The 25,372-nt window shown below is 42.9% G+C and overlaps 1 protein-coding gene across 3 annotated transcripts in view; it reads right to left on the bottom strand.

Moving 5' to 3' along the window:
- ITFG2 (integrin alpha FG-GAP repeat containing 2) overlaps positions 1-22,519 on the bottom strand; it is a 44,527-nt gene extending 22,008 nt beyond the window's left edge. The window contains exons 1-4 of one of the 3 annotated variants that reach the window (XM_075856577.1): positions 22,222-22,519; positions 22,038-22,133; positions 15,259-15,300; positions 4,834-4,993 (exon numbers count right to left, since the gene is read on the bottom strand). In XM_075856577.1, the coding sequence (XP_075712692.1) occupies positions 4,834-4,993; positions 15,259-15,300; positions 22,038-22,133; positions 22,222-22,317 (394 nt within the window). In that variant the 5' untranslated portion in view covers positions 22,318-22,519. The remainder of the gene's footprint in view (positions 1-4,833; positions 4,994-15,258; positions 15,301-22,037; positions 22,134-22,221) is intronic. The other 2 variants (XM_075856575.1, XM_075856576.1) reach the window with 2 other exon arrangements.
- Positions 22,520-25,372: the final 2,853 nt, after the last annotated feature.

Here is a 25,372-nt window from a genome sequence, read left to right as displayed (position 1 = left end):
AAAAAAATCTGACCGTTGGACCTTCAAGTCCCCTAGTGGGACTTGAGAAAAAGTGTAAAAAAAACTATAAAAAAAGTTTAAAAAAAAAGTGCAAAAAATAAAAGTTTGAAAACAATAAAAGTTTCAAGTAATCAAATAACACACAATCCCCCTTTTACTCTTATCAAGTCCTTTATTATTGAAAAATAATAATAAACCATATGTATTTGGTATCGCCACGACCGGAGGTATCAAAATATTATATTATTTATTGCACGCGGTGAACAGCGTAAAAAAAAAACGTAAAAAACGTTACCAGAGTTTCTGTTTTTTGGTCACTTTGCCCTACAAATATTACAATAAAAAGTGATCAAAAAGTCGCACGTATCCAAAAATGGTACCTATAAAAACTATAGCTCGTCCCGCAAAAAACAAGCCCTCCGTCGACAACTCAGTCGACAAAAAAATTAAAACGTTATGGTTCTCACAACTTGGCGACAGAAAAAATACATTCTTTTTACAAAAGTAATTTTATTGTGCAAAAAGTTGTAAAACATAAAAAAGTGCTATAAATTAGGTATCGCCGGAATCGTACTGACCCGCAGAATAAAGTTAACATGTAGTTTATAATGCGTGGTGAACGCTGTATAAAAAAAACAAAAAAAGCTGTGCCAGAATTGCGTTTTTTTGTTTACCTAGCATCCCAAAAAATAGGATAAAAGGTGATCAAAAAGTTGCATGTACCCCAAAATGGTACCAATAATAACTACAGCTCGTCCCGCAACAAACCAGCCTTCATATCGATACGTCTATGAAAAATAAAATTAGTTATGGCTCCAATAAGTCAGGAAATAAAAAAATATGCAGTTGTGCCCGAGGGGAACATTTCTTCTGTTTCAAGAGGCGATTTATCAAGGACCTAAAATTAGGGAACCAGGAAGGGGAGGGCCCAAACATATCCGCTGGAAGCGACGGTGCCCGTATTATACCAGGCTAATACTTTCCCAGCAAAATTCCCTAAACTACAAAGGCGCGGAGTGTGGACCAAAAGGGGGATAAGAAATGACACCATTTATCAGTGCGACACCGGCCTGTGCAGAAAGGATTGCTTCACAGCGTAACACACATCTATGGATTATTTTTATTTTTTTATACCACCTGACTATGCCCCTTATATACTCCGCCCCGCTTACATGTACCCCCACATTATAAAACACCAGCAATACTCAAACAAATATAGTACCAAGCAAAATCCGCTCTCCAAAAGCCAAATGGTGCTCCCTCGGCCCTGAACCCTACAGCGTGCCCAAACAGCAGTTTCCTTCAACATATATGGCATCGTCATACCCGGGAGAACCCTTTTAACAATTTTTGGGGTGTGTGTCTCCAGCGTCATAAGCTGGGCATGACATATTTGCCACTGAATGGCATATCTAGGGGAAAATAATTTTTTTTAATTTGCACCATCCGCAGTGCATTCATTTATGGAAAAGACCTGTGGGGTGAAAATGCTCACTACACCCCTTAATAAATGCATTGAGGGGTGCAGTTCCATAGTGGGGGTCACTTATCAGGGGTTTCTTTTTATTATTTCACATCTGAGCCTCTGCAGTTGTGAACCAATACTTTGTAAATCGCCAAATTAGGCCTCCACTCCGCATGGTACTCTTCACTTCTGAGCCCTGTCATATGTCCAGACAAAAGATTAGGGCCACATGTAGGGTGTTTCTAAAACCGGGAAACACCGCATAATAATTAGAGAGCTGTCTTGTTATGGTGGCACAAGCCGGGCACCACATATTGGCATATCTATGGAAAAAAATCCCATTTTCACTCTGCAACATTGAGCGCACACTAATTTCTACAAAACACCTGCAGGGTTAAAATGCTTACTACACCCCTTGGTAAATGCATTGAGGGGTGTAGTTTCCAAAATGGGGTCACTTCTGGGGGGTTTCCACTGTTTTGGGCCCACAGGTGTCCAGAAACCAATCCAGCAACATCTGCACTCCAAATGGCGGTCCTTCCCATCTGAGCCCTGCGGTTTGCCCAAACAGCAGTTTATGACCACATATGGGGTATTGCCGTACTCGGGAGAAATAGCTTTACATATGTTGGGTTCTTTTTTTCCTTTATTTGTTGAGAAAATGAAAAAATTTGCGCTAAAGCTACGTCTTATTGAAGAAAAAGGACTGTTTTTATTTTCACTGCCCAATTCTAATAAATTCTATGAAACATCTGTGGGGTCAAAACGCTCACTACACCCCTAGATGCATTCCTCAAGAGGTGTAGTTTCCTAAATGGAGTCCCTTTTTGGGCGTTTTCATTGTTTTGTCCCCTCAGGGGCTTTGCAAATGTGACCTGGCCTCCGCAAATCATTCCTGCTAAATGTGATCTCAAAAAGTCAAATAGTGCTCTTTCCCTTCTAAGCCCTGCCGTGTGTCCAAACAGCCGTTTATTACCACATGTGGGGTATTGTTTTACTCGGGAGAAATTGCTTTACAAATTTTGTGGTGCTTTTTCTCCTTTAGTCCTTCTGGAAATGAGAAAAAATTAGCTAAACCTACATTTTCTTTGAAAAAATGTAGATTATTATTTTCAGGGCCTACTTCCAATAATTTCTGCAAAAAACCTGTGGGGTCAAAATGCTCACTATACCCCTAGATAATTTCCTCAAGGGGTATAGTTTCCAAAATGGGGTCACTTGTTTGGGGTTTTCACTGTTTTGTCACCTCAGGGGCTTTGTAAATGTGACATGGCCTCCGCAAACCATTCCTGCTAAATGTGAACTCCAAAAGCCAAATAGTGCTCTTTCCCTTCTCAGCCACGCTGTGTCTCCAAACAACCGTTTATTACCACATGTGAGGTATTGTTTTACTCGGGAGAAATTGCTTTACAAATTTTGCAGTGCTTTTTCTCCTTTAGTCCTTGTGGAAATGAGAAAAAAAATCGCTAAACCTACATTTTCTTTGAAGAAATGTTGATTTTAATTTTCACCGCCTACTTCCAATAATTTCTGTAAAAAACCTGTGCGGTCAAAATGCTCACTGTACCCCTAGATAATTTCCTTGAGGTGTCTAGTTTCCCAGATGGGGTCACTTTTGGGGGATTTTGACTGTTTTGGCACCGCAAGAGCCCTTCAAACCTGACATGGTGCCTAAAATATATTCTAACAAAAATAAGGCCCCAAAATCCACTAGGTTCTCCTTTGCTTCTGAGGCCGGTGCTTCAGTCCAGTAGCACGCTACGGCCACATGTGGGATATTTCCTAAAACTGCAGAAACTGGGCAACAAATATTGAGTTGCATTTCTCTGGTAAAACCTTCTGTGTTATAAAAAAAATTGTATTAAAAATGTATTTCTGCAGAAAAATATGAAATTTGTAAATTTCACCTCTACTTTGCTTTAATTCCTGTGAAATGTTTAAAGGGTTAAGACATTTTCTAAATGCTGTTTTGAATACTTTGAGGGGTGAAGTTTTTAAAATGGGGTGACTTTTTGGGGGTTTCTAATATATAAGGCCCTCAAAACCACTTCACAACTGAACTGGCCCCTGTAAAAATAGCCTTTTGAAATTTTCTTGAAAATGTGAGAAATTGCTGCTAAAGTTCTAAGCCATGTAATGTCCTAGAAAAATAAAAGGATGTTCAAAAAACAATGCCAATCTAAAGTAGACATATGGGGGATGTTAATTAGCAACAATTTTGTGTGGTATAACTGCCTGTCTTACAAGCAGATACATTTAAATTGAGAAAAATGCAAATTTTTGAAATTTTTCGCTAATTTTTGGTGTTTTTCACAATTAAATACTGAACATATCGAGCAAATTTTGCCAGTAACATAAAGTCCAATGTGTCACGAGAAAACAATCTCAGAATCGCTTGGATAGGTGAAAGCATTCCGGAGTTATTACCACAAAGTGACACATGTCAGATTTGAAAAATGAGGCTCTGTCAGGAAGGTCAAAAGTGGCTAAAGAGGGAAGGGGTTAATGTATGTTACAAACCAAAACAAAAAAAAAAAAAAAAAAAACACAGTATGAACACAGCCGAGGGGTATAATCATATACGGCAGATTTGTCTCAGAAATTTCTGAAACAAATCTGCCATGTGTGAATATACCCTAATGGAGAAAAAAAAAAAAGAATCTGTAATGAAATTCACAAGCAATCTAGTACTGCAGATTTTGCTGGAGATGCTTCTAAGTGAAATCCACAAGAGAAAATCAAAACTGCTTTCCGCAGTGGAAAGCAAATCTGCTGCAAAATTCTGTGCAGATTTGTCATGCAGATTTCTCTTATCAGTCGCGTCTATCCGACGCTTGTGGACTCATTCACACATTGCGGATTTGGTCAGTGCATTAGTATTCGGATGTCAAAATCCGGACTGAATGCAAAGTAGAGAATCATTATAAGGCTATGTTCACACAGTAAACAAAAACCGGCTGTAAAATACGGAGTTGTTTTCAAGGGAAAACAGCCCCTGATTTTCAGCCGTTTTTAAAGCATCAAGCGTTTTTTTACAGATGTTTTTAGAGCCGTTTTTTTTACTGAGAATGAAAAAACGGCTCCAAAAACGGCTCAATACTTGACATGCACTTCTTTTTTACATTTTTCCCATTGAAATCAATGGGCAGATGTTTAGAGGAATTTAGCATCCATATTTTTAGCCGTTTTTCGGGGCGTTTACGGCCTGAAAAACGTCTGAAAATAGGCAGTGTGAACATTCCCTAAATCTTTCCATTACATTTTCGGTTTTGGCTTCAAAATACTGATGCAAAAAACTGAAAATCTGCAATGTCTACATGAGTTTCTTACCATTCAAATCCTGATACAGATTTAATATGATCTCTTACCTATATCGCTTATCAAGGCAAGCTTAGTATTTGCAGGCAAATGCTGTGTGTAAGTAGCTTTCTGTTCTTCTCCCATTGTAAGGTCACCCAGGACATCCAATTTAGCGCTCAAGTCAAAGAGATGAAACCAGCCCTCCGCACTAACTGCCACCACAAAATTCTTCAAACAGAAAAAAAAAAGTGGACTCGTAACACTGTTCGCATAGCACCATTTTTAACAGTCTAAAGATTCGGATAGAGGTGAAAATTCTAATTTTATTGCATAATGTGTATTGTGGACAATCAAGTTCTTTGTCAAAGCCAGAAGTTTATGTTTGTGATTCAGATATGTTTGAGGGAAGTATGATTTTCAGGCCTTGTTTACACAGCGCAGTTCAAAGTGTTTTTATAGTGCAATTAGATCCCCCACAAAAAAAAACAAAAAAAAAACTGCACCAAACTGCCCTGTGAACCTGGTCTGAAAGAGGTTCTTGACTGAAATAATAGTTTTCTGTAGATGGGGATCAATAGAATAGATTTATTTTTTCACATTCATCTTCTGCACCCAAGAATGAGAGTATAACTTTTTAATTTCTTAGAAGGTCATAAACACAAACAGTTGAAACATCGCTCCCTCTTCCTGTGAAAGACAATATAAGCCTCGCTTCACATCATGTTTGGCCCATGTTTTTGTAAATCAAAAAATGTGTGCAAAAACATACTATAATGTCCCCATAGGCTGGTTTCACATGACAGTGATACGGACATTATATACCCACACTGTAAAAAGGACACAGAAAGCTGGAGAGGAATCGAAGGCGGGCGACTGGATTCTTAAAGTTAGCTAAACGTTTAACAAACTTCTGACATGTCATAGTGACATGTCGGAAGTTTTGATTGGTGGGGGTCCGAGCACTGAGACCCCCACTAATTGCTAAAACAAAACAGCTGAAGCTCTGGCTTTTTGCAGAACACAATGTATCGGAGGACGGACTCAATAGAAAGTCTATGAGCCCGTACTCCGATACGTCGGATTTCCGGAAAAAGCCGAACAGAAACTAAGAGGCTGAGCGCTCACACAAGCACTTCAGCTGCTTCGTTCTAGCGATTGGTGGGTGTGTCAGAGCTCGGACCCCCACCAATCAAAACTTATGACATGTCACTATGACATGTCAGAAGTTTAACGTTTAGCTACACTTTAAATTGGATTGGAGGTCTCGCTTATTAGAGGCTAGAGAAATATGGCTTGTTCAGCTTGGAGAAAAGACGCTTTAGGGTATGTTCACATATGAACAAAGGAACGGGGAGTGGGAAAAGTAGTGTGTTACATCAATGTTAAAAATAAAAAATACTTTATTGAATAATTATTAAAAACAATGTTAGATGAAAAAATTTTTTGACGTTGTGCCAAAGTCCCCTAGATTGGCACACTGAGACAATATTATGTCTAAATTAATTGCTTCGTTTTATTAAAGATATATGTGTCTAGCCTCCCCCTGTGTATGTGCGAGGAGGCTCTGCAATAGTCCCTGATCCAGAGATTAAAGTGTTAATTATTAGCAAATGGCTGTCCCCCTCAGTATCAATGACGAGACAGTCAACCTGCATATGACACTAAAGGTTCCTCCAACGGGCTGTAATTAAAGCCCTGCGGTGGAGAAATCCCTGCATCAATACAACCATATGGGTTGTATGTGCATGTGTCCCATGCAAGTAGACACGGCACAGCAGAGTTGAGACTGTTGCGTGCTAGTTAGTCCTCTATGTATAAGCTTGACATAGCAGAGCTGTAACTGCTCCGTGAGGACAACTCTGCAGGAGGAGTAACTGATCAGATAGTGTGCTCACACAGTGATCTCCAGTCCCACGTAACCATTAGTATTCTGCCTGTCAGGCAGTTGTATCACTAAATCGAGGTGTGTTTACTTTGTGCAGATAAGGCTGCCGAAGTCAGTCACATACACATGGGATGGGTTGAGAGAAGGTGAGCCGCGATCAGCTGTTTGAGTGTATTCACAGCTCAAACATAGCTCGGCATAGCAGAGTTGTAACTGCTACGTGAGGGCAATTCTACAGGAAAGAGTGTGTTCTCTTTGTGCAGACTATGCTGCCAGAGTCAGTCACATACACATGAGAAGGGTAGAAAGTAAGTGAGCCGCGATCAACTGTTTGAGTGTATTCACAGCTCAAACATAGCTCGGCATAGCAGAGCTGTAACTTGCTATATGAGAACAACTACAGGGAGGAATAACTGATCAGCCACATTGACGGGCAGGCGGCCACACAGGTAGTGTGCCTCAGCAGTGATCTCCAATCCCACGTAACTGTAAGTGTTCTGCCTGTCAGGCAGTTATATTACTAGATCGAAGTTTGTTTTCTTTGTGCAGATCAGACTGCCGAAGTCAGTCACATACACATGGGAAGGGCTGAGAGGAGGTGAGCCGCGGTCAGCTGTTTGAGTGTGCTCGCAACTCAAGCATAGCTCAGCTCCGTCCCTCCATGTATTGTGACCGAGTCTGCAGCCCAACATGCGGTATTGACGTGCTTAAGTCCCTGACCAGGGCAGATATTCTGCCAGATAAATGATTCAATCAAATTGTTATTTGAACAGTACGAAGCAATGTGTGACCATCTAACATTGTGATGATTTTAAAAGACACCCGACGCGCGTTTCGCCGGTACTTCCGGCTTCTTCCAGGGGTGGCGACCGCCAGAATCAGAGGCCAGATATGCTAAAAAGATCCCTGATTGACAGGGATGGTAACCAATCCAAACAGTTAAAGACTAGAAACAAAATAATAGTGCAATGTGATACTTCCGGCTCGTTCCAGGAATGTATCCATGTTAAGATAACACTGCCAAGGCTCAGGATGCATCAATTTATAACAAAAAGTTCAAATTGCAGTCATGTCAGGACATTGTGCTGCACATTTAAGTGCACATATAGCACTGTCCTGCAGAAACAAAAATATATAAATGTGAGTATAATAGTCATAGAGAAGGGAGGGGGAGGGGTAAATGTCCGTTCTAGAATAATGCCACTACACAGTCTGTGAGTACAGTCCATCAATAATTACACTGATGGATAGTAACTTGATGGAAATTAAATTAATGTCTCATCACAAAAATATGAGACAAGAAGATATAATTTAATATATTTGGTTGTATGTGAAAACAGCTGTCAATGGGTACATTCACATAGAAAAAAGAGAACAAGTTCGTAGATACAATATGCTGTGTAGGCATTGATTACTCTATCAGTGTGCCAGAAGTAGAGATTTTAAATATCTAGCACGGTGAGCTGATAATCTAAGATCTTAATTAATATCATTCATCGTTAATAACAGGTTCAAAGAAAACATCCAAAATTAAAACTCTCGTTTATCCCAAACGGTTTCACGGAATTCATACGGAATATCCACTCACTTTCTCTCCTCAGAAGGGCCTCATCGAGGTTGCCCCCTCTAATACCCATATTGAGTTTACAAATGGCCCAACCTTTCAGAGTCTGCCATTCCAGATTGTGTCTCTCTTTAAAATGTTTGGCAATTGGAGTAGGCGTAAATATTTTCTTTTGGAGTGTACAGTCCCTCTCGGTTTTATCAAAGTTTATGATTGACCTGATATGTTCTCCAATACGGATTTTGAGTGCTCTGATCGTCTTGCCCACGTATCTCAAACCGCAGGGGCACTCCAGACAATACACAACTCCTTGGGAATTACAATTCATATGTTCTTTGATCTTATACAGTGCCCCAAATCCATCAGTAAATTGCTTGGTTGTGGTCAGTATTCTACATGCCCTACATAGCTTGCAGGGAAAAAACCCTGTATTCTGGACCCTCTGGGTACCGTCACCCCGCGTGAAATGGCTTGCCACCAAAATATTTGAAATAGTGGTTCCTTTGCGATATCCTGAAAGGGCCCTCTCTCCCAAAATCATATTTAAACTGGGATCCGATTTCAGTACGTGCCAGTGTTTGTTTAAAATCTGCATCATGCTATCCCAGTCTGCATGATAGTCAGTAATAAATCTTGGCTGTATAGGGATTTCAGAGGTTTTGGTAATTACATTGGTTCGTGTCTTTTTGGAAACGAGCAGTTCCTCGCGGTTAGTTCTAAGCGCTATGTTGTAGGCCTCTTTGATATTACGGTTAGAGTAGTGTCTCGCCTGCAGCCTAGCCCTCAATTCAACTGCTCGTTTCTTAAAATTAATAAAAGTTGAGCAATTGCGTCTCAATCTCAAGAACTCCCCTTTTGGTATTGCCCTAATTGTGTTTTTCGAGTGTGCACTTTCAGCAGCCAACAGGCTGTTGGTGGCAGTCACTTTCCTATAGAGATCCGTGTGGAGATTCCTCTCTGGATCTGTGTAGATGAGGACATCCAGAAATGGAATCGACTGTGAATTATAGTCAAGGGTCAATTTCAGATTGAAATCATTGTCATTCAATTTTCCAATGAGATTCTCCAAATCAGAGATAGGGCCCCCCCAAATGACGAATATATCGTCAATGAAACGCCTCCAGAGGCAGATGTTATCTGTCAAAATTTTAAACTCATCACAAAAAACAATTACCTCTTCCCACCAGCCAAGATATATGTTGGCAAATGTGGGGGCCACAGCTGCTCCCATCGCCGTGCCCCTAATTTGCAGGTAAAACCGCCCATCAAATAAGAAATAGTTCCGTGTAAGGATGAATCTCAGTGCTTTAAGAATAAAGTCCTTCCTCACGGGGTTCAGATTCTGATCTCTAGATAGAAAATAGTCTACCGCTGAACAACCTCTAGAGTGGTTGATGCTGGTATAGATGCTCTCCACGTCACAGGTTACCAAAATTTCATCTTGGTTAAGACTGATTCCATCCAACTCTTTCAATATTTGCATAGTGTCTCTGGTGTGGGAAGGTAAATTCGACACAATGTCACGGAGTTCGTTGTCGAGCCACTTGTTACACTTCTCCGTGAGATTTCCCACACCAGAGACAATAGGCCTGCCCGGAGGGTTCACAAGATTTTTGTGAACCTTTGGGAGCATGTAAAAGGTGGAAACCCTAGGGTCCTTGACGGATAGAAAACTTTTTTCATTGGGTGTGATCGCTCCCAATAATAGAGCTTCTGAAATCATTACATTATATTCATTCAAGAATTGGACTGTCGGATCTCCCCATAACGGTTTGTAGCACTGTTTGTCGAGTAGCTGTCTCTTCGCTTCACGTATATATTGATCCTTGGGCCAAATAACGATGTTACCCCCCTTATCCGATTGTTTAAAGACAACGTCCTGCCACAATCGGAGTTCTTGTAATGCATGACGTTCCACTTCAGTGATGTTATTCTCTATTCTATGATATGAGAGTGACATAATATCCTGACCCACCAGGTCTAGAAAAACTTTGACCGCTGGGCAGGTGTCAAGAGGAGGCATAGTGGTTGATTTTGCTTTGAGATGTTTCCTACTCTGCGGTTCCAGTGTGTATGTATCTCCATCAGTCATGTTATCTAATAAGAGTGCTTCAAGATCTCCCAGAGTTGCTGCTTCCTGACTCGTAAGGTCCAGCAAATCTGGAAAGTATGTTGTCAGTTCTTCTACAGGTCTACTAGGTTGAGTGTCTCTTTGTGAAAATAGCGCTTAGAACTAACCGCGAGGAACTGCTCGTTTCCAAAAAGACACGAACCAATGTAATTACCAAAACCTCTGAAATCCCTATACAGCCAAGATTTATTACTGACTATCATGCAGACTGGGATAGCATGATGCAGATTTTAAACAAACACTGGCACGTACTGAAATCGGATCCCAGTTTAAATATGATTTTGGGAGAGAGGGCCCTTTCAGGATATCGCAAAGGAACCACTATTTCAAATATTTTGGTGGCAAGCCATTTCACGCGGGGTGACGGTACCCAGAGGGTCCAGAATACAGGGTTTTTTCCCTGCAAGCTATGTAGGGCATGTAGAATACTGACCACAACCAAGCAATTTACTGATGGATTTGGGGCACTGTATAAGATCAAAGAACATATGAATTGTAATTCCCAAGGAGTTGTGTATTGTCTGGAGTGCCCCTGCGGTTTGAGATACGTGGGCAAGACGATCAGAGCACTCAAAATCCGTATTGGAGAACATATCAGGTCAATCATAAACTTTGATAAAACCGAGAGGGACTGTACACTCCAAAAGAAAATATTTACGCCTACTCCAATTGCCAAACATTTTAAAGAGAGACACAATCTGGAATGGCAGACTCTGAAAGGTTGGGCCATTTGTAAACTCAATATGGGTATTAGAGGGGGCAACCTCGATGAGGCCCTTCTGAGGAGAGAAAGTGAGTGGATATTCCGTATGAATTCCGTGAAACCGTTTGGGATAAACGAGAGTTTTAATTTTGGATGTTTTCTTTGAACCTGTTATTAACGATGAATGATATTAATTAAGATCTTAGATTATCAGCTCACCGTGCTAGATATTTAAAATCTCTACTTCTGGCACACTGATAGAGTAATCAATGCCTACACAGCATATTGTATCTACGAACTTGTTCTCTTTTTTCTATGTGAATGTACCCATTGACAGCTGTTTTCACATACAACCAAATATATTAAATTATATCTTCTTGTCTCATATTTTTGTGATGAGACATTAATTTAATTTCCATCAAGTTACTATCCATCAGTGTAATTATTGATGGACTGTACTCACAGACTGTGTAGTGGCATTATTCTAGAACGGACATTTACCCCTCCCCCTCCCTTCTCTATGACTATTATACTCACATTTATATATTTTTGTTTCTGCAGGACAGTGCTATATGTGCACTTAAATGTGCAGCACAATGTCCTGACATGACTGCAATTTGAACTTTTTGTTATAAATTGATGCATCCTGAGCCTTGGCAGTGTTATCTTAACATGGATACATTCCTGGAACGAGCCGGAAGTATCACATTGCACTATTATTTTGTTTCTAGTCTTTAACTGTTTGGATTGGTTACCATCCCTGTCAATCAGGGATCTTTTTAGCATATCTGGCCTCTGATTCTGGCGGTCGCCACCCCTGGAAGAAGCCGGAAGTACCGGCGAAACGCGCGTCGGGTGTCTTTTAAAATCATCACAATGTTAGATGGTCACACATTGCTTCGTACTGTTCAAATAACAATTTGATTGAATCATTTATCTGGCAGAATATCTGCCCTGGTCAGGGACTTAAGCACGTCAATACCGCATGTTGGGCTGCAGACTCGGTCACAATACATGGAGGGACGGAGCTGAGCTATGCTTGAGTTGCGAGCACACTCAAACAGCTGACCGCGGCTCACCTCCTCTCAGCCCTTCCCATGTGTATGTGACTGACTTCGGCAGTCTGATCTGCACAAAGAAAACAAACTTCGATCTAGTAATATAACTGCCTGACAGGCAGAACACTTACAGTTACGTGGGATTGGAGATCACTGCTGAGGCACACTACCTGTGTGGCCGCCTGCCCGTCAATGTGGCTGATCAGTTATTCCTCCCTGTAGTTGTTCTCATATAGCAAGTTACAGCTCTGCTATGCCGAGCTATGTTTGAGCTGTGAATACACTCAAACAGTTGATCGCGGCTCACTTACTTTCTACCCTTCTCATGTGTATGTGACTGACTCTGGCAGCATAGTCTGCACAAAGAGAACACACTCTTTCCTGTAGAATTGCCCTCACGTAGCAGTTACAACTCTGCTATGCCGAGCTATGTTTGAGCTGTGAATACACTCAAACAGCTGATCGCGGCTCACCTTCTCTCAACCCATCCCATGTGTATGTGACTGACTTCGGCAGCCTTATCTGCACAAAGTAAACACACCTCGATTTAGTGATACAACTGCCTGACAGGCAGAATACTAATGGTTACGTGGGACTGGAGATCACTGTGTGAGCACACTATCTGATCAGTTACTCCTCCTGCAGAGTTGTCCTCACGGAGCAGTTACAGCTCTGCTATGTCAAGCTTATACATAGAGGACTAACTAGCACGCAACAGTCTCAACTCTGCTGTGCCGTGTCTACTTGCATGGGACACATGCACATACAACCCATATGGTTGTATTGATGCAGGGATTTCTCCACCGCAGGGCTTTAATTACAGCCCGTTGGAGGAACCTTTAGTGTCATATGCAGGTTGACTGTCTCGTCATTGATACTGAGGGGGACAGCCATTTGCTAATAATTAACACTTTAATCTCTGGATCAGGGACTATTGCAGAGCCTCCTCGCACATACACAGGGGGAGGCTAGACACATATATCTTTAATAAAACGAAGCAATTAATTTAGACATAATATTGTCTCAGTGTGCCAATCTAGGGGACTTTGGCACAACGTCAAAAAATTTTTTCATCTAACATTGTTTTTAATAATTATTCAATAAAGTATTTTTTATTTTTAACATTGATGTAACACACTACTTTTCCCACTCCCCGTTCCTTTGTTCATATATCGATAATTGGTGGTGTACACCTAGTGTGAATTACTCCAACATATTATATATAAAATTGTAAGAGGGTAATACCTATCTAAATATATCAGGGTATGTTCACACGCTGAGAGGCAGTTACGTGTGAAAAGACAGACTGTTTACAGCTGCCTCGTTTCACACGTAAAAGCTCCTCCTCGTAATTTACGAGGCGTCTGAGACGCTCGTAAACCTTGAGCCGTGCTTCATTGATTTCAATGAAGAACGGCTCAAATTACGTGGCAAAGAAGTGTCCTGCACTTCTTTGCCGAGGCAGTAAATTTACGGGTCGTCGTTTGACAGCTGTCAAACGACGACTCGTAAATAACAGGTCGTCTGCACAGTACGGCGGCAAACCCATTCAAATGAATGGGCAGATGTTTGCCGACGTATTGTAGCCATATTTTCAGACGTAAAACGAGGCATAAGACGCCTCGTATACGTCTGAAATTTGGCCGTGTGAACATACCCTTAGAGGTGATCTTATTAACATGTCTAAGTATGGTTAATACAGAGAACTAGCATACGATTTATTAATACCAAGAACAGTACAAAGGACCGGGGGACATTTATTACGTGTGGAGGAAAAGCGATTCAGACATCAATATAGGAAAGGGTTCTTTACTGTTTATGTAGTCAACCTATGGGAAGCCCTACCCCAAGAAGTAATAATGGCAGATAATACGTCAGCATTTAGAAAAGGCTCCTGTAGCAGTCACATTCTGCTGCAGCCAATCACTAGCCTCAGCGGTAATGCAGCCATGAACGGCATGTGATTGTGGAGGCCAGCTATTGGCTGCAGCGACATGTGACTGCTGGAGGAGCTTACAAAACCGGAGCAGTGTACTATGGGACCTCAGAGCCGGGGAAACTTCACCTGTTAGTTTATTATGTAATGCCATCTCCAGCCCTGCTGCCAATAGTAAAAAGTCCTGGATAACCCCTCTAATGATTAATGGCATTAAGGGGTAGAATTAATCTAGCAATGAATGATGTATAATTGACCGAGAAAGGTTGAATTTAACGGAAGTAGTTTTTTTATTTCCAAGATCCGTAACTACGTAAGGCCTTATGCACACGACCGCAACTTAGATTCGCAATTAGGAATCCATAATTGCGGATCCAAATACTGATCAATTCATTTCTATGGCCCTTGGACACCTTCCCATATATTTACGGGTAAGTGTCCGGGCCGTAGAAATGACCCGCAAAAAATAGGATGTCCTATTTATTGACTTTGCGGACCGTGCTCCTATGCTTTATAATGAGAGCACGACCTGGAAATGCGGGTGACAGTCCGAAAGCCGTCCGTGCTCATAATCACGGACCGTGCACACGGCTGCGGCCGTGTGTATGAGGCCTAACTACGCAAAATGCAGGGGTATGGCTGCAACACCCGGAACCCCACATCATACTGAACGAAGATCACTATATAACCCTAGGGTGGAATAAGTTTGGTTCAGCAGAACCAAGAAGGGTCTGTGTGTTGCATTCGCAATAAGGACTGGAGAATGCAGTCATTTTACAGCCATGGTAAAGCGGCTATAAGGGAAAATCAAAACTGTAAAAAGTAACCAAAATGTATACTTCGTAGCAAAACAGTTTAACAGAATCCTCAAAATGTGATCTGAACAGAACCCAACATGAACAAAGAGCTCATACACGTACATGGGTCACATGTACAGAGCCTGGACACTTAGTCGTGGTAAAGTGCTTCAATGAGTATACAAAAGGTACACAGAAGTACACTATGGGCACACCGATTCCCCAAGTGCAGAACTATTAATACGTTAGTATGATCCTCTCTACCACAAAAGTCATAGAAATAACCTCGGTGCCATTCTGTTAAATGTAAACAAATTTCCAGCATATTAAAAAAAAAAAAAAAAAAAAAGAGATTTTACTTTTACAAAATGATCAACAGCAAACTTGTAGACCATCGCAATAATAATATCTCTACTTACCTTTCCTTTATTGCAAACATCGCCAACACCTACACAGGTCAACTGAAAAATAGAAACAGTACACGTCAATATGTGGACATTCCACTAGCTACAACGTAGGCCCTACTGGCTAGAAATCTGCTATCAAGTATAACTTATTCTGCTAAATTAAATGTAACATATTACAGGTTGGCATACATTCTACTACTTTAGTATTCTTAAACTCCCAGTTTTCTCCACTAGGGGGCACTGTCCATAGTAATTTGCTACAGGGCTCTTGGCTATGACCACAAAAAAAATGAACATGGAAAATGTCACCACTTCTTCACTGCAAGCAGGACCAAAAATATATATGATAGCATGGGTGCTTTTGGGCCCCTGGGTTGCTCCCTCTGCAGGAGCGGTGCTGCGGTGGCAGTGGCCACCATGCTGTTCTGCAACTGATAGAGTAGAGACCCACTTTGAAAGAGGTCGCCTTGAAGTGGCAAGTGGGCTTATACAGTTTGATCAAAAGGTTAAAGAAACTCATGTTCATAAATTATGCCTAGCGGCTCAGATCAACGTGTATATTGTGGATGTGCGCTCCATGTCTACTTTCTCACAACACTGAAAAATATATTGTATGCTGCAATATTGAACAGCGGCATGCCCTACAAAACACTACGTGAATGGGATTTCATAAATTCACAACTATGGAACATTTGGCATCTGCTGTAATTTATAGCAAAGCAAAAGGCACTTTATAAATAAAACCTTTAGGCCACGTTTATACAGGACTGTCAAGAGTTAGGCGAGGATTCTGCGTCTACATCCGGACGGGATCCACTCCCATTCTGCCAGCGATGTATGTGAATGGGGCATATTATACTCCATTCACACGTTGAGGAAAATATCAGCGTGGAATAGTGAACGCGCTTCAAATCACGCTGTGCGACCATCACGTTAACCCTTCCACTCCATGCCATAAATTAACGGCGCTGACTGCTGTGTAATAACATTTCACATAGGATTTCACCCTTTTCAATGTAGAAGGGGTGAAATTCGTACGCAACGCGCAACAAATCAGCTACGTGTGTGGTAACCCTAATGAGCAGCTAAATCCTGTTCTCCCATTAGGACTGAAAACCAAGGTTGTCGTCGAGGTATTTTAACGCACAGGCTAGAATGAAATATTAATGGAAATGAATAACCCTATTACCAATCACCTTGGCTATGATCAGTAATAGGATTATAGACGGCATCCGAGGGACACAGTAAGCGGTGACAGAGTCCTCAGTGCAGTCAACTGACGGATGCGGCTGAAAGCGCAGAAATACATCTTTCTGTGTATAGTGAAAGCATAGAAGCTGCATCTCGAAAAAGTAAAACAACTTTTAATAGTAAATTACAAATATGTTTTTTTTCTCCATATGTACATTCAAAAAAATGCCCTCCAAAAGGTTTACATAGCCTTTAAATAGACACTAACTTATCAACAAACTTTGCATAAATCAATAGTACAAGCGAATATAAGAAACTTTGAAATGTATCTTATTCGAGAAAAATGCATCTATTTCTTTACCTCTAAGGGTATGTGCACACGGCTTATTTTTTGCCGTTTTTCGGGCTGTAAACGGCCTAAAAACGGGAAACAGAACGCCTCCAAACATCTGCCCATTGATTTCAAATGGTAAATATGGCGTTCTCTTCTGCCTGGGCGTTTTCTTACGCGGCGGTTTTGAAAAAACGGCGCGTTAAAAGATGCCCCGTAAAAAGAAATGCATGTCACTTCTTGAGCCGTTTTTCATTGACTATAGAGAAACAGCTCCAAAAACGGCCTTAAAATGTGCCACGAATAATGCGAGTTTGCTTAAAAAACGGCTGAAAATCAGGAGCCGTTTTCCCTTGAAAACAGCTCCGTATTTTCAGACGTTTTTTCCTAAGTGTGTGAACATACCCTAAGGCTCACCCCCACCTAACTGTTCACTCACTCTGAATTTACTGCTATATCCCTTTCCTCAAGACAGACTATTAGCTCTGAAAGATATGGAGAGGGGTGGGGGAGCAGAGTAAGGCCATGTTCACACAGAGCGAATGCGCTGCATAAAAGTACACAGTGTATCCACCCCGAACTCCGCAGGGAATTCTGGCACAAAAAAAAAAACACACCCAAACGTGGAGCAGTTCTTTGGGCTGAATTTCCGCTGCGGAGAGCAGCGCTAGAAGAATAAATAAAAAAAATGTTCATACTTGGCGACGCGTCCCTCCGTTGTCCAAGAAGTTCTGCCTCCTGGGGTGACGTTTTATCCCATGTGACTGCTGCAGCCTGTGATTGGCTGTAGCAGTCACGTGGGATAAAACATCATCCCAGGAGGTGGGATAAAACATCATCCCAGGAGGCCGGCCTGGATGGAGAAGGATCGAGAGCGGAGTAAGGCCGGATTGACACGAGTGTGTGCGTTTTGCGCGTGCAAAAAACGCTGCGTTTTACGCGCGCAAAAGGTGTGTGTGTGTGTGTGTGTGTGTGTGTGTGTGTGTGTGCAAACAGAAAAGCACGTTCATTGTTTTTACTGCTGTTGTGCTTATCACGCGCGCCACCCGGAAGGGCTTCCGTGTGCCAAGCGCGATTTGCACGCACCCATTGACTTCAATGGGTGCGTGCAGCGGGAAACACGGCCAAATATAGGACATGTCATGAGTTTCACGCAGCGGACATACGCTGCGTGAAATTCACTGACAGTCTGAACGGCCCCATTCATTAAAATAGGTAGCAAGGACGTATTATACGTTCGTGTGAATAAGCCCTAAGTATGAGATGTTTTTTCATGAGTTTCGATTTTTGCGGCGGAATCGCAGCTTTTCTGCCGCAAAAATTGCAACATCTGCTATTTGTAACAGAAAATTAGCGATTCCAAAACTTAGGTCAATTTGCGTACGTTTTTCGGCTGATTTTTTACGCAACGCTGTTCAAATCCCATCCAATCTGCTGCTACTGTATTACGCTGTGGATTTTCTGCAATGGAATAAGTTGTGGAAAATCCACAGTATTTACGCTACGTGTGAACATACCCTAAGGCCGGGATGGATTATTTGCGTAAAAACCACACAGCCTGTCAGACCTGGAACCCACAATATATCCCGCCCGAAAATCGCACCAGATTGTAGTGCGTTTTTTCGGACAGAATTTCCAACATAAAAAATGCTCATACTTACATAGGTTGTTGTTATGGCAACGTGTCCCTCCATCGCAGCCCATTTGACCTGTGATTGGCTGCAGCGGCGGTCACATGGGATGTAACGTCATCCCAGGAGGCCGGACATTCTGTGTAAGTATAATGTTATTTTCCGTAGTTGCGATTTTTGCGGAGTAATCGATGTGACGACACCGCAGAAGTCGCAACACTTCGCTTTCTGTTGCAGGTTTTGCATCCCCTTTGAATTCAATGGGGGGAAACCCGCTTCGGAAAATCAAGAAAAACGCAGCATAAATTGACATGCTGCGGAATTAAATTCCGCACCGCAGGTCAATTAATTAATGTTTACACTGCGATTTTTCCCACAGCGTGGGCATGACATTTTCTGAATCTCATCCTCTTTGCTGCTACTGCAAATGCTGCAGAATTTCATTGTGGAAATTCCGCAGCGTTCACGCTACGTGGGAACACGGCCTAAGAGATACAGAAGAGCCACAGACGATCAAGCAGCTCCTAGTAAGTGTTTTAACATGCAGCTTAATATGCAGCAAATCCAGGAGTGGATCCTGATGTACGGAAAAGTTTCTGTTTCTGTCAGCACCATAGACTCCATTCAAAATACCCCTTACTGCGATCTTGCAGTGAGCAGGAATGGGGGCTCAGGACCCCTATTCTAGTGATCGGTGGGGGTCCCAGTGGTAGGACCCCCAGCCATCATACATTTACTACCTATCCTGTGAATAGGTGACAAATGTTCTTAGTGGGAAAACCCCCTTAAAAGAGCTATTGCCATCACAGAAAGTCACTCACGGCATATCACTAGTATATGCCATCACTTTCTGATCGGTGGGGGTCTGACTGCCAGATCCCTTGTGAACCTGAGAATGAAGGGGGTTGCAGCCCCGCTGCTCTTCAGTATTATCTGCATAGCAGCATTCCCGGCCACAGCACAGCTCCATTAACTTGTATGGAGTAGTGCTGCAGTTCCCTGCACAGTATGGTACGGGGGAGAGAGGACAGTAACAGGCTGTGACCTTTCTTCCTGCTGTTACTTGCGGCTTCCCCCTTCCCTTAGGCCCAAGCACAGTCTATAGTAAAACATGAGAAAGTCCACATACACAGGGACACCAATTCTAAGTTTTGGGCAGTCTGAGCTTAGACCAGGCCGTCAGAAGATTTATCACATCGGCTGTATGATACATTTGGTGCATTTTGCCAGACATGTTAGATGCTCTTCTCCAGCTTTTACGAACTCTTGGCTGGCTTAGTGTTCGTTTGACGCAATATAAGCCATGCCCCTTTCTTGCCAAGCCCCACCCCCTTTTCTATACACTTTTAATAAGTGTCTAGTGAGGTGCAAACATCCAAATTGCCCCAAAATTTGGCACATTCTTCAACACATTGTAGACCCAGACACAGTAGTAAATCTGCCCCCACAGTATTTTCGTTTGTGACATTTTTTTTCAAAATGCAGCATTCTATAGCTATGGTGTTTTTCTGGCATTTTTTCTATAGGCTTCTATTTAAGGTTATGTTCACACGGCTTATTTTCAGGCCCAAAAAAAAATCGGAAGCAGAACGCCTCCAAAAATCTGCCCATTGATTTCAATGGGAAATACGGCGTTCTGTTCCAACGAGGCCTTTTTTTAAATTTTTATGGGCCTGTTTTGAAAAACTGCCGCGTAAAAAAAAAAAAAAAGCCTGCGAAAAAGTGCATGTCACTTCTTCACCCGTTTCTGGAGCCATTTTTCATTGACTATAGATAAACAGCTCCAAAAACAGCTGTAAAAAACACAGTGAAGAACTCTAGTTTGAATAAATAAAACATCCGAAAATCAGGAGCGGTTTTCCTTTGAAAACAGCTCCGTATTTTCAGACATTTTTTAGTAAGTCAGAAAAAAACAAAAACACTTGAACAAAATGACATTAACTGGTTGCCGACACAGGATGAGTTGCCGCCGCTTTTCACTAATAGGGCTGCGCTGGGTCTAGCTAACCCAGCAGCAGCCTGCCACTAACGGCATCCCGTCACATCCCAGTCACATGGTCACCGGGACCAATACCGCTGCCTCTATTCTATACATAGCGCTCATTGAGCACTGTGTAGAAATGATCTGAGAAGACAGAAGCAGCTAAATCAACCCTATCCATCTGTGCCCCAGTAAGTCATATCTAATCCAGTGAAGAGCTGGAGTGGATTTGAGCTATAACTTACGCCAGTTTCCGGTGTAAGTTATAGTAAAATTGTCAAGCCACGGGTGCCTCCACCCCTTCCGCCAAGAAGACTTAATGAATCCCCCCCATGATATATTACATACATCCTTGGCAGTGATAGGGTTGAAGAGGACCTGTTACCTCTCCTGATATGTCTGTTTTAGTAAACACTTGTATAAATCACAATTCTGCAGCATTTCTTCTTAGATCTGTACGTTGTACTGTTCCTCCTCGAAACTTATGAATAAATTGAAAACTTAGTGTTAACAGTTGGGGCGGGTCCCTATACAGGGACACTGTCCAATCAGTGCTAACATGATGAGACTGTAGGGACACGCCCCTTTAACAAGGTAATGGTAACACCCAGTTGTAAATTTATTCATGCATTTGTAGGAGGAATAACAGAGGAACAACACAGAGTTTGAAGAAAAGATTCAACTAAATCGTTATTTTATGGGGAATTATTTACTTACACAGACATATCAGTAGAGGTGACAGGTCCTCTTTAAACGAGCCAACAACTGTATACAAGATACGGTGCAGATTTTTGCTGCAACACTTCTAGGTGGCGTACGGATATAGTCACGTCAGTCGTATCGGGCTTTTTCCCACAATACCCCAGCGTCCTGCTGCGATTTCATGAAAAAGACAGCATAAAAAAAAAAAAAAAAACACAATATGACTGCAATGTGTGAATAGACCTTAAACGTATCCTAAAGATGATCTGTCACGGGGAGAAACGTGTTCTTGAAGTTGGCCACCCTATGAGTTCGGAGTTTCCGCAAACATTTGCACAGCACTTATGGAAAAAGGTCCAGAGGGTAAATATTATTTACCAAGATCAGAAACCCTGGCAAAAGAAGGAACTCCCGAGCCATATAAAGAGGTGGTCATGTTTTATAACAGCAGAGGTCAAGTTGTGAAGCTGTGGGTAATGCTGATCTGTTTATTTCCTTTGCCCCCGTTAGACCACAGGTATGAATAGTGACGGCTGCATTACCTGCAGGGAGTCAATGGTCGGCTTTATTTACATGCTTGTGCCAAAAACAGGATCAGATCCTATAAAGTAAAGCCATAGTCTAAAATTCACCTACGGAGTCATCAGAAGCGCAAGCTGCTGCCCTGTCACTCCTCATGCTTTACACTGCAGCTCTGCTTGTTCGGAAAAGAAGATTTGTCTACATTTTCTTGTACATTAATAGTAGGTGGAAGAGAAAAACAGTGGCGTGAAAAGATCAGAATCTTCCGCATATTGATGTATAAAGGTCGCACAGTACTGACTGGGAGATGCAATATGTACATGATCACATGACAATACAACATATACATAATTGCGACTTATTTGCATACAACAAAGCAAATGTGAACTGTGGCGTGACAGCACACGTCAAGAAGCAGGAAGCCTGCGCTCACCATGCCGGAGCAGCAGCGGCTCAGCCAGGGCTTGCTCTGGTCATTCTTGTACACATGCAGCTTCCCACTGGTGTCTCCCAACACCAATTCATTTAGCTACAGAGAGAAAGCACAGGGGGCGTGGTCATTGTCTGACAACCACACTGACCCGTCACCCAAGACTCTACCAGGAGCCCCCGGTTACCGAGTCATTGTCCGCGTCCCCGAGACACAAGGCGTGCGGGAAGAGAGATCCACTGAACTCCAGTACAGCGCGCTGCACATAGCTCAAGGAACGCATCACCGCCTCGGGTACTAGCTGCACTGCCAGCGCTTTGTGATGACGTCACGTCGGAATAAGCACCTGACCAATCCCTAGCTCTTGTCTGCGCATCTATCAGAATCAGAGGAGCGGTACAGTTGCGTGTTTGTGAGGAAGCGGTTCCAGTGGAATGACCAATGTCAGCACTGCCAGCCAGTTCATACACAACGATGTACACGTGCTTCTTACCGGACCTGTCACCTGGAAACAGCTGATTACCTGGGGGCGTTGTCTGATAGGATGGAGACGTTAGATGACTCATGCAAATAGTTTATGCAAGTTTATGCAAATAGCTCTCGTCCAGAAAGAAAAAAAACTATCTCTCTAGTGCCATCTATAGGTGACTATCCGCTAAGTCACCTATAAGTGCCACTAGAAAGATTGTTTTCTTCCTTCTGGACGAGAGCTATTTTGCATGCATGTTTCCCAGGAAACATTGCTCTTAACATGGTTTTCTCATAATCTATCATAATTTATCCTGTGGATAGGTGATGAATATCTGATCAGTGGTAGTCCGACCACTGGTAACCACACCGATCACTGGGATCCACACCGATCACGAGAACGGACTAACCTTGCTGTTCCTGGGAGCCCCATATGAGTGGAGCGGTGCTGTCCATGCTCGGACACAGTAACGTTTATTATCTCCCTCCTCGCTGGCAAGGCCCTCGCATGGGCGAACCCAATCATGGAACAACAAGGACCTATATCTTTGGACCTAGCCTTGTTCTATATTAACTTCATTAATTGAGTCCTTACGGTCGCGGCGATGCCATATATGTGTACTTTTATTTATTTTTTACACTTTTACTAAATAAAACCACTTTGAATGGAAAAAAATTGTTTGTCCCTGAAGGAGCGGAATCCCCGTGTGGCCGGGGATTCCGCTACTGGAGCGCTGCTTGATGTTTCTGTCCGTCACAGCGTTGCAGACTTTATGACCGGGGATTCCACTCCAGGAGAAGCCAATGACGTCATGGACACGGACGACAGGAGCTTCTCCTGGAGTGGAATCGACGGTCATAGCGTCTGCAACGCTGTGGACGGGGATTCCACCTCAGAAGTTTTCCCTGATGTCATTGTCCATATATGGACAGAGGCATCAAGCAGCGCTCCAGGAGCGGAATCCCCGGCCACACGGGGATTCCGCTCCTTCAGGGAGCTACAGTGGCGCTATCTATACTGGAAGGGGGGGTTGCTATCTACACGGGGGCTGTGGGCTGTGTGGCACTACCTACAAAAAAGGACAACTGTGCAGGAGCACACAAAATACCCAGCTTTCCCGGCTATCAAAAAAAAAAGTGTGGAAATAAACTAAGATATAACTTTTATTTAATCTAGCTAAAAGGATTAATCCTTTAGTCAGACTAAATAAAAGTTATATCTTAGTTTATTTCCACACATTTATTTTGTAGCTGGGAAAACTGGGTATTTTGTGTGCTCCTGCACAGTTGTCCTTTTTTGAATGTCTATTGCCCGCCAGCTATCGGTAATTTTGTAGTCCTTGCACTACCTACAAGGGGGCTGTGGGCAGTGTGGCACTACCAACCAGGGGGCTTTGTGGCACTACCTAACTGTGGGCTGTGTGGCTCTACCAACCTGTGTGCTGTGTGGCACTATCAACCAGGGGGCAGTGGGCTGTGTGGCACTACCAACCAGGGGGCTGTGGGCTGTGGCACAACCAACCAGGGGGCTTTGGGGCACTACCAACCAGGGGGCTGTGGGGCACTACCAACCAATGGGCTGTGTGGCACTACCAACCAGGGGGCTGTGGGGCACTACCAACTAAGTGACTGTGGGGCACTACCAACCAGGGGGCTGTGCGGCACTCCCTACAGGGGGCTGTGTGGCGCACTCTACAGGGGGCTGTGTGGCGCTATCTACAAGGGGAATCTGTGAGTGGGGGGCTGATGGTCATTTTACTGTGAGTGGGGGGCTGATGGTCTTCAAGTGGTTTCCACCTCTGACCTCCAATTGAAATTAATAGGAGGCAGAAAATACCTGCGGCGCCCGTTTGGAGCTTTTTTTCCTGCGTCTTTTGCATTCGCTTCAGCAGCTTAAGAAAAAACACAAAAAAAGGTCACACAAAGATGTCAGTTGCTGAAGGAATTTTGAGGCAGATTTTTTTTGCCTTACAAAAAACCTGTGTGAACATGCCCTACGAGTGGAGTGCTTGTTCTTAGTCGTTTTCTGTCTTTCTCAAAACAATTTGGGGGGCCCTGAGAAAATGTAGTTTTTCCAGTGCTGCCTCGAGTCCGAAAAGGTTGGGAAACTCTGTACTAGGCTACAGGGTCCCGTCATGGAGCAGCTCAGTTCGTCGTGGGAACGGGGCCTAGGTGAGTACAATTTTTGTTTTTGTTTGGGGGCACTGTCTACAAGGGGGAGGTGCGGGAGTGAGGGGACTGTATGGCACGATCTACAAGGGGGAGGTGGGGGACTGTATGGCACTGTCTACAAGGGGGAGGTGGGGGACTGTATGGCAATGTCTACAAGGGGGAGGTGGGGGGCTGTATGGCACGATCTACAAAAAGGAGGTGGGGGATTATGGCACTGTCTACAGGGAGGCTGTATGGCAAAATCTACAGGGGGGCACTATACTGTGTGGGGGACACTAAGCGGACATTATACTGTGTAGGGGTACTACAGGTGGCATAATACTGTGTCCTTGAAGAGGTTGTAATATATTATATTATTAAATATTATTAATATACTGTATGGGGGCACTAAAGGGGCATTATAATTTTTTTATGGGGCATTTTTTTTTAATGATGGGGTGGGGCGCCGAAAGATCATTTCGCACAGGGCGCCATCTATCCTAGGGTCGGCGCTGGCTGTAAGTACCACAGAAATGTTAACGAAGTGCCGGGATTGTGAATAGACATCCCGTCCTGTCTGGAAGGAATGTCTATTCACAGTCTAAACACTTCAGTAACGTAAATATGTCAGTATAAGACAGCAGATAGTGAACAACGCAGTGTCACTATGCGCTGACTAAATGAATGGAGAGAAGTGCATGATGCTGATTGGTCATCGT

Source organism: Rhinoderma darwinii, chromosome 3 (assembly GCF_050947455.1).
Source record: "Rhinoderma darwinii isolate aRhiDar2 chromosome 3, aRhiDar2.hap1, whole genome shotgun sequence".
In the NCBI taxonomy this organism is placed as follows: domain Eukaryota; kingdom Metazoa; phylum Chordata; class Amphibia; order Anura; family Rhinodermatidae; genus Rhinoderma; species Rhinoderma darwinii.
Note: the sequence above shows the minus strand (reverse complement) of the source record. Positions and strands in the feature narration are given on the sequence as shown.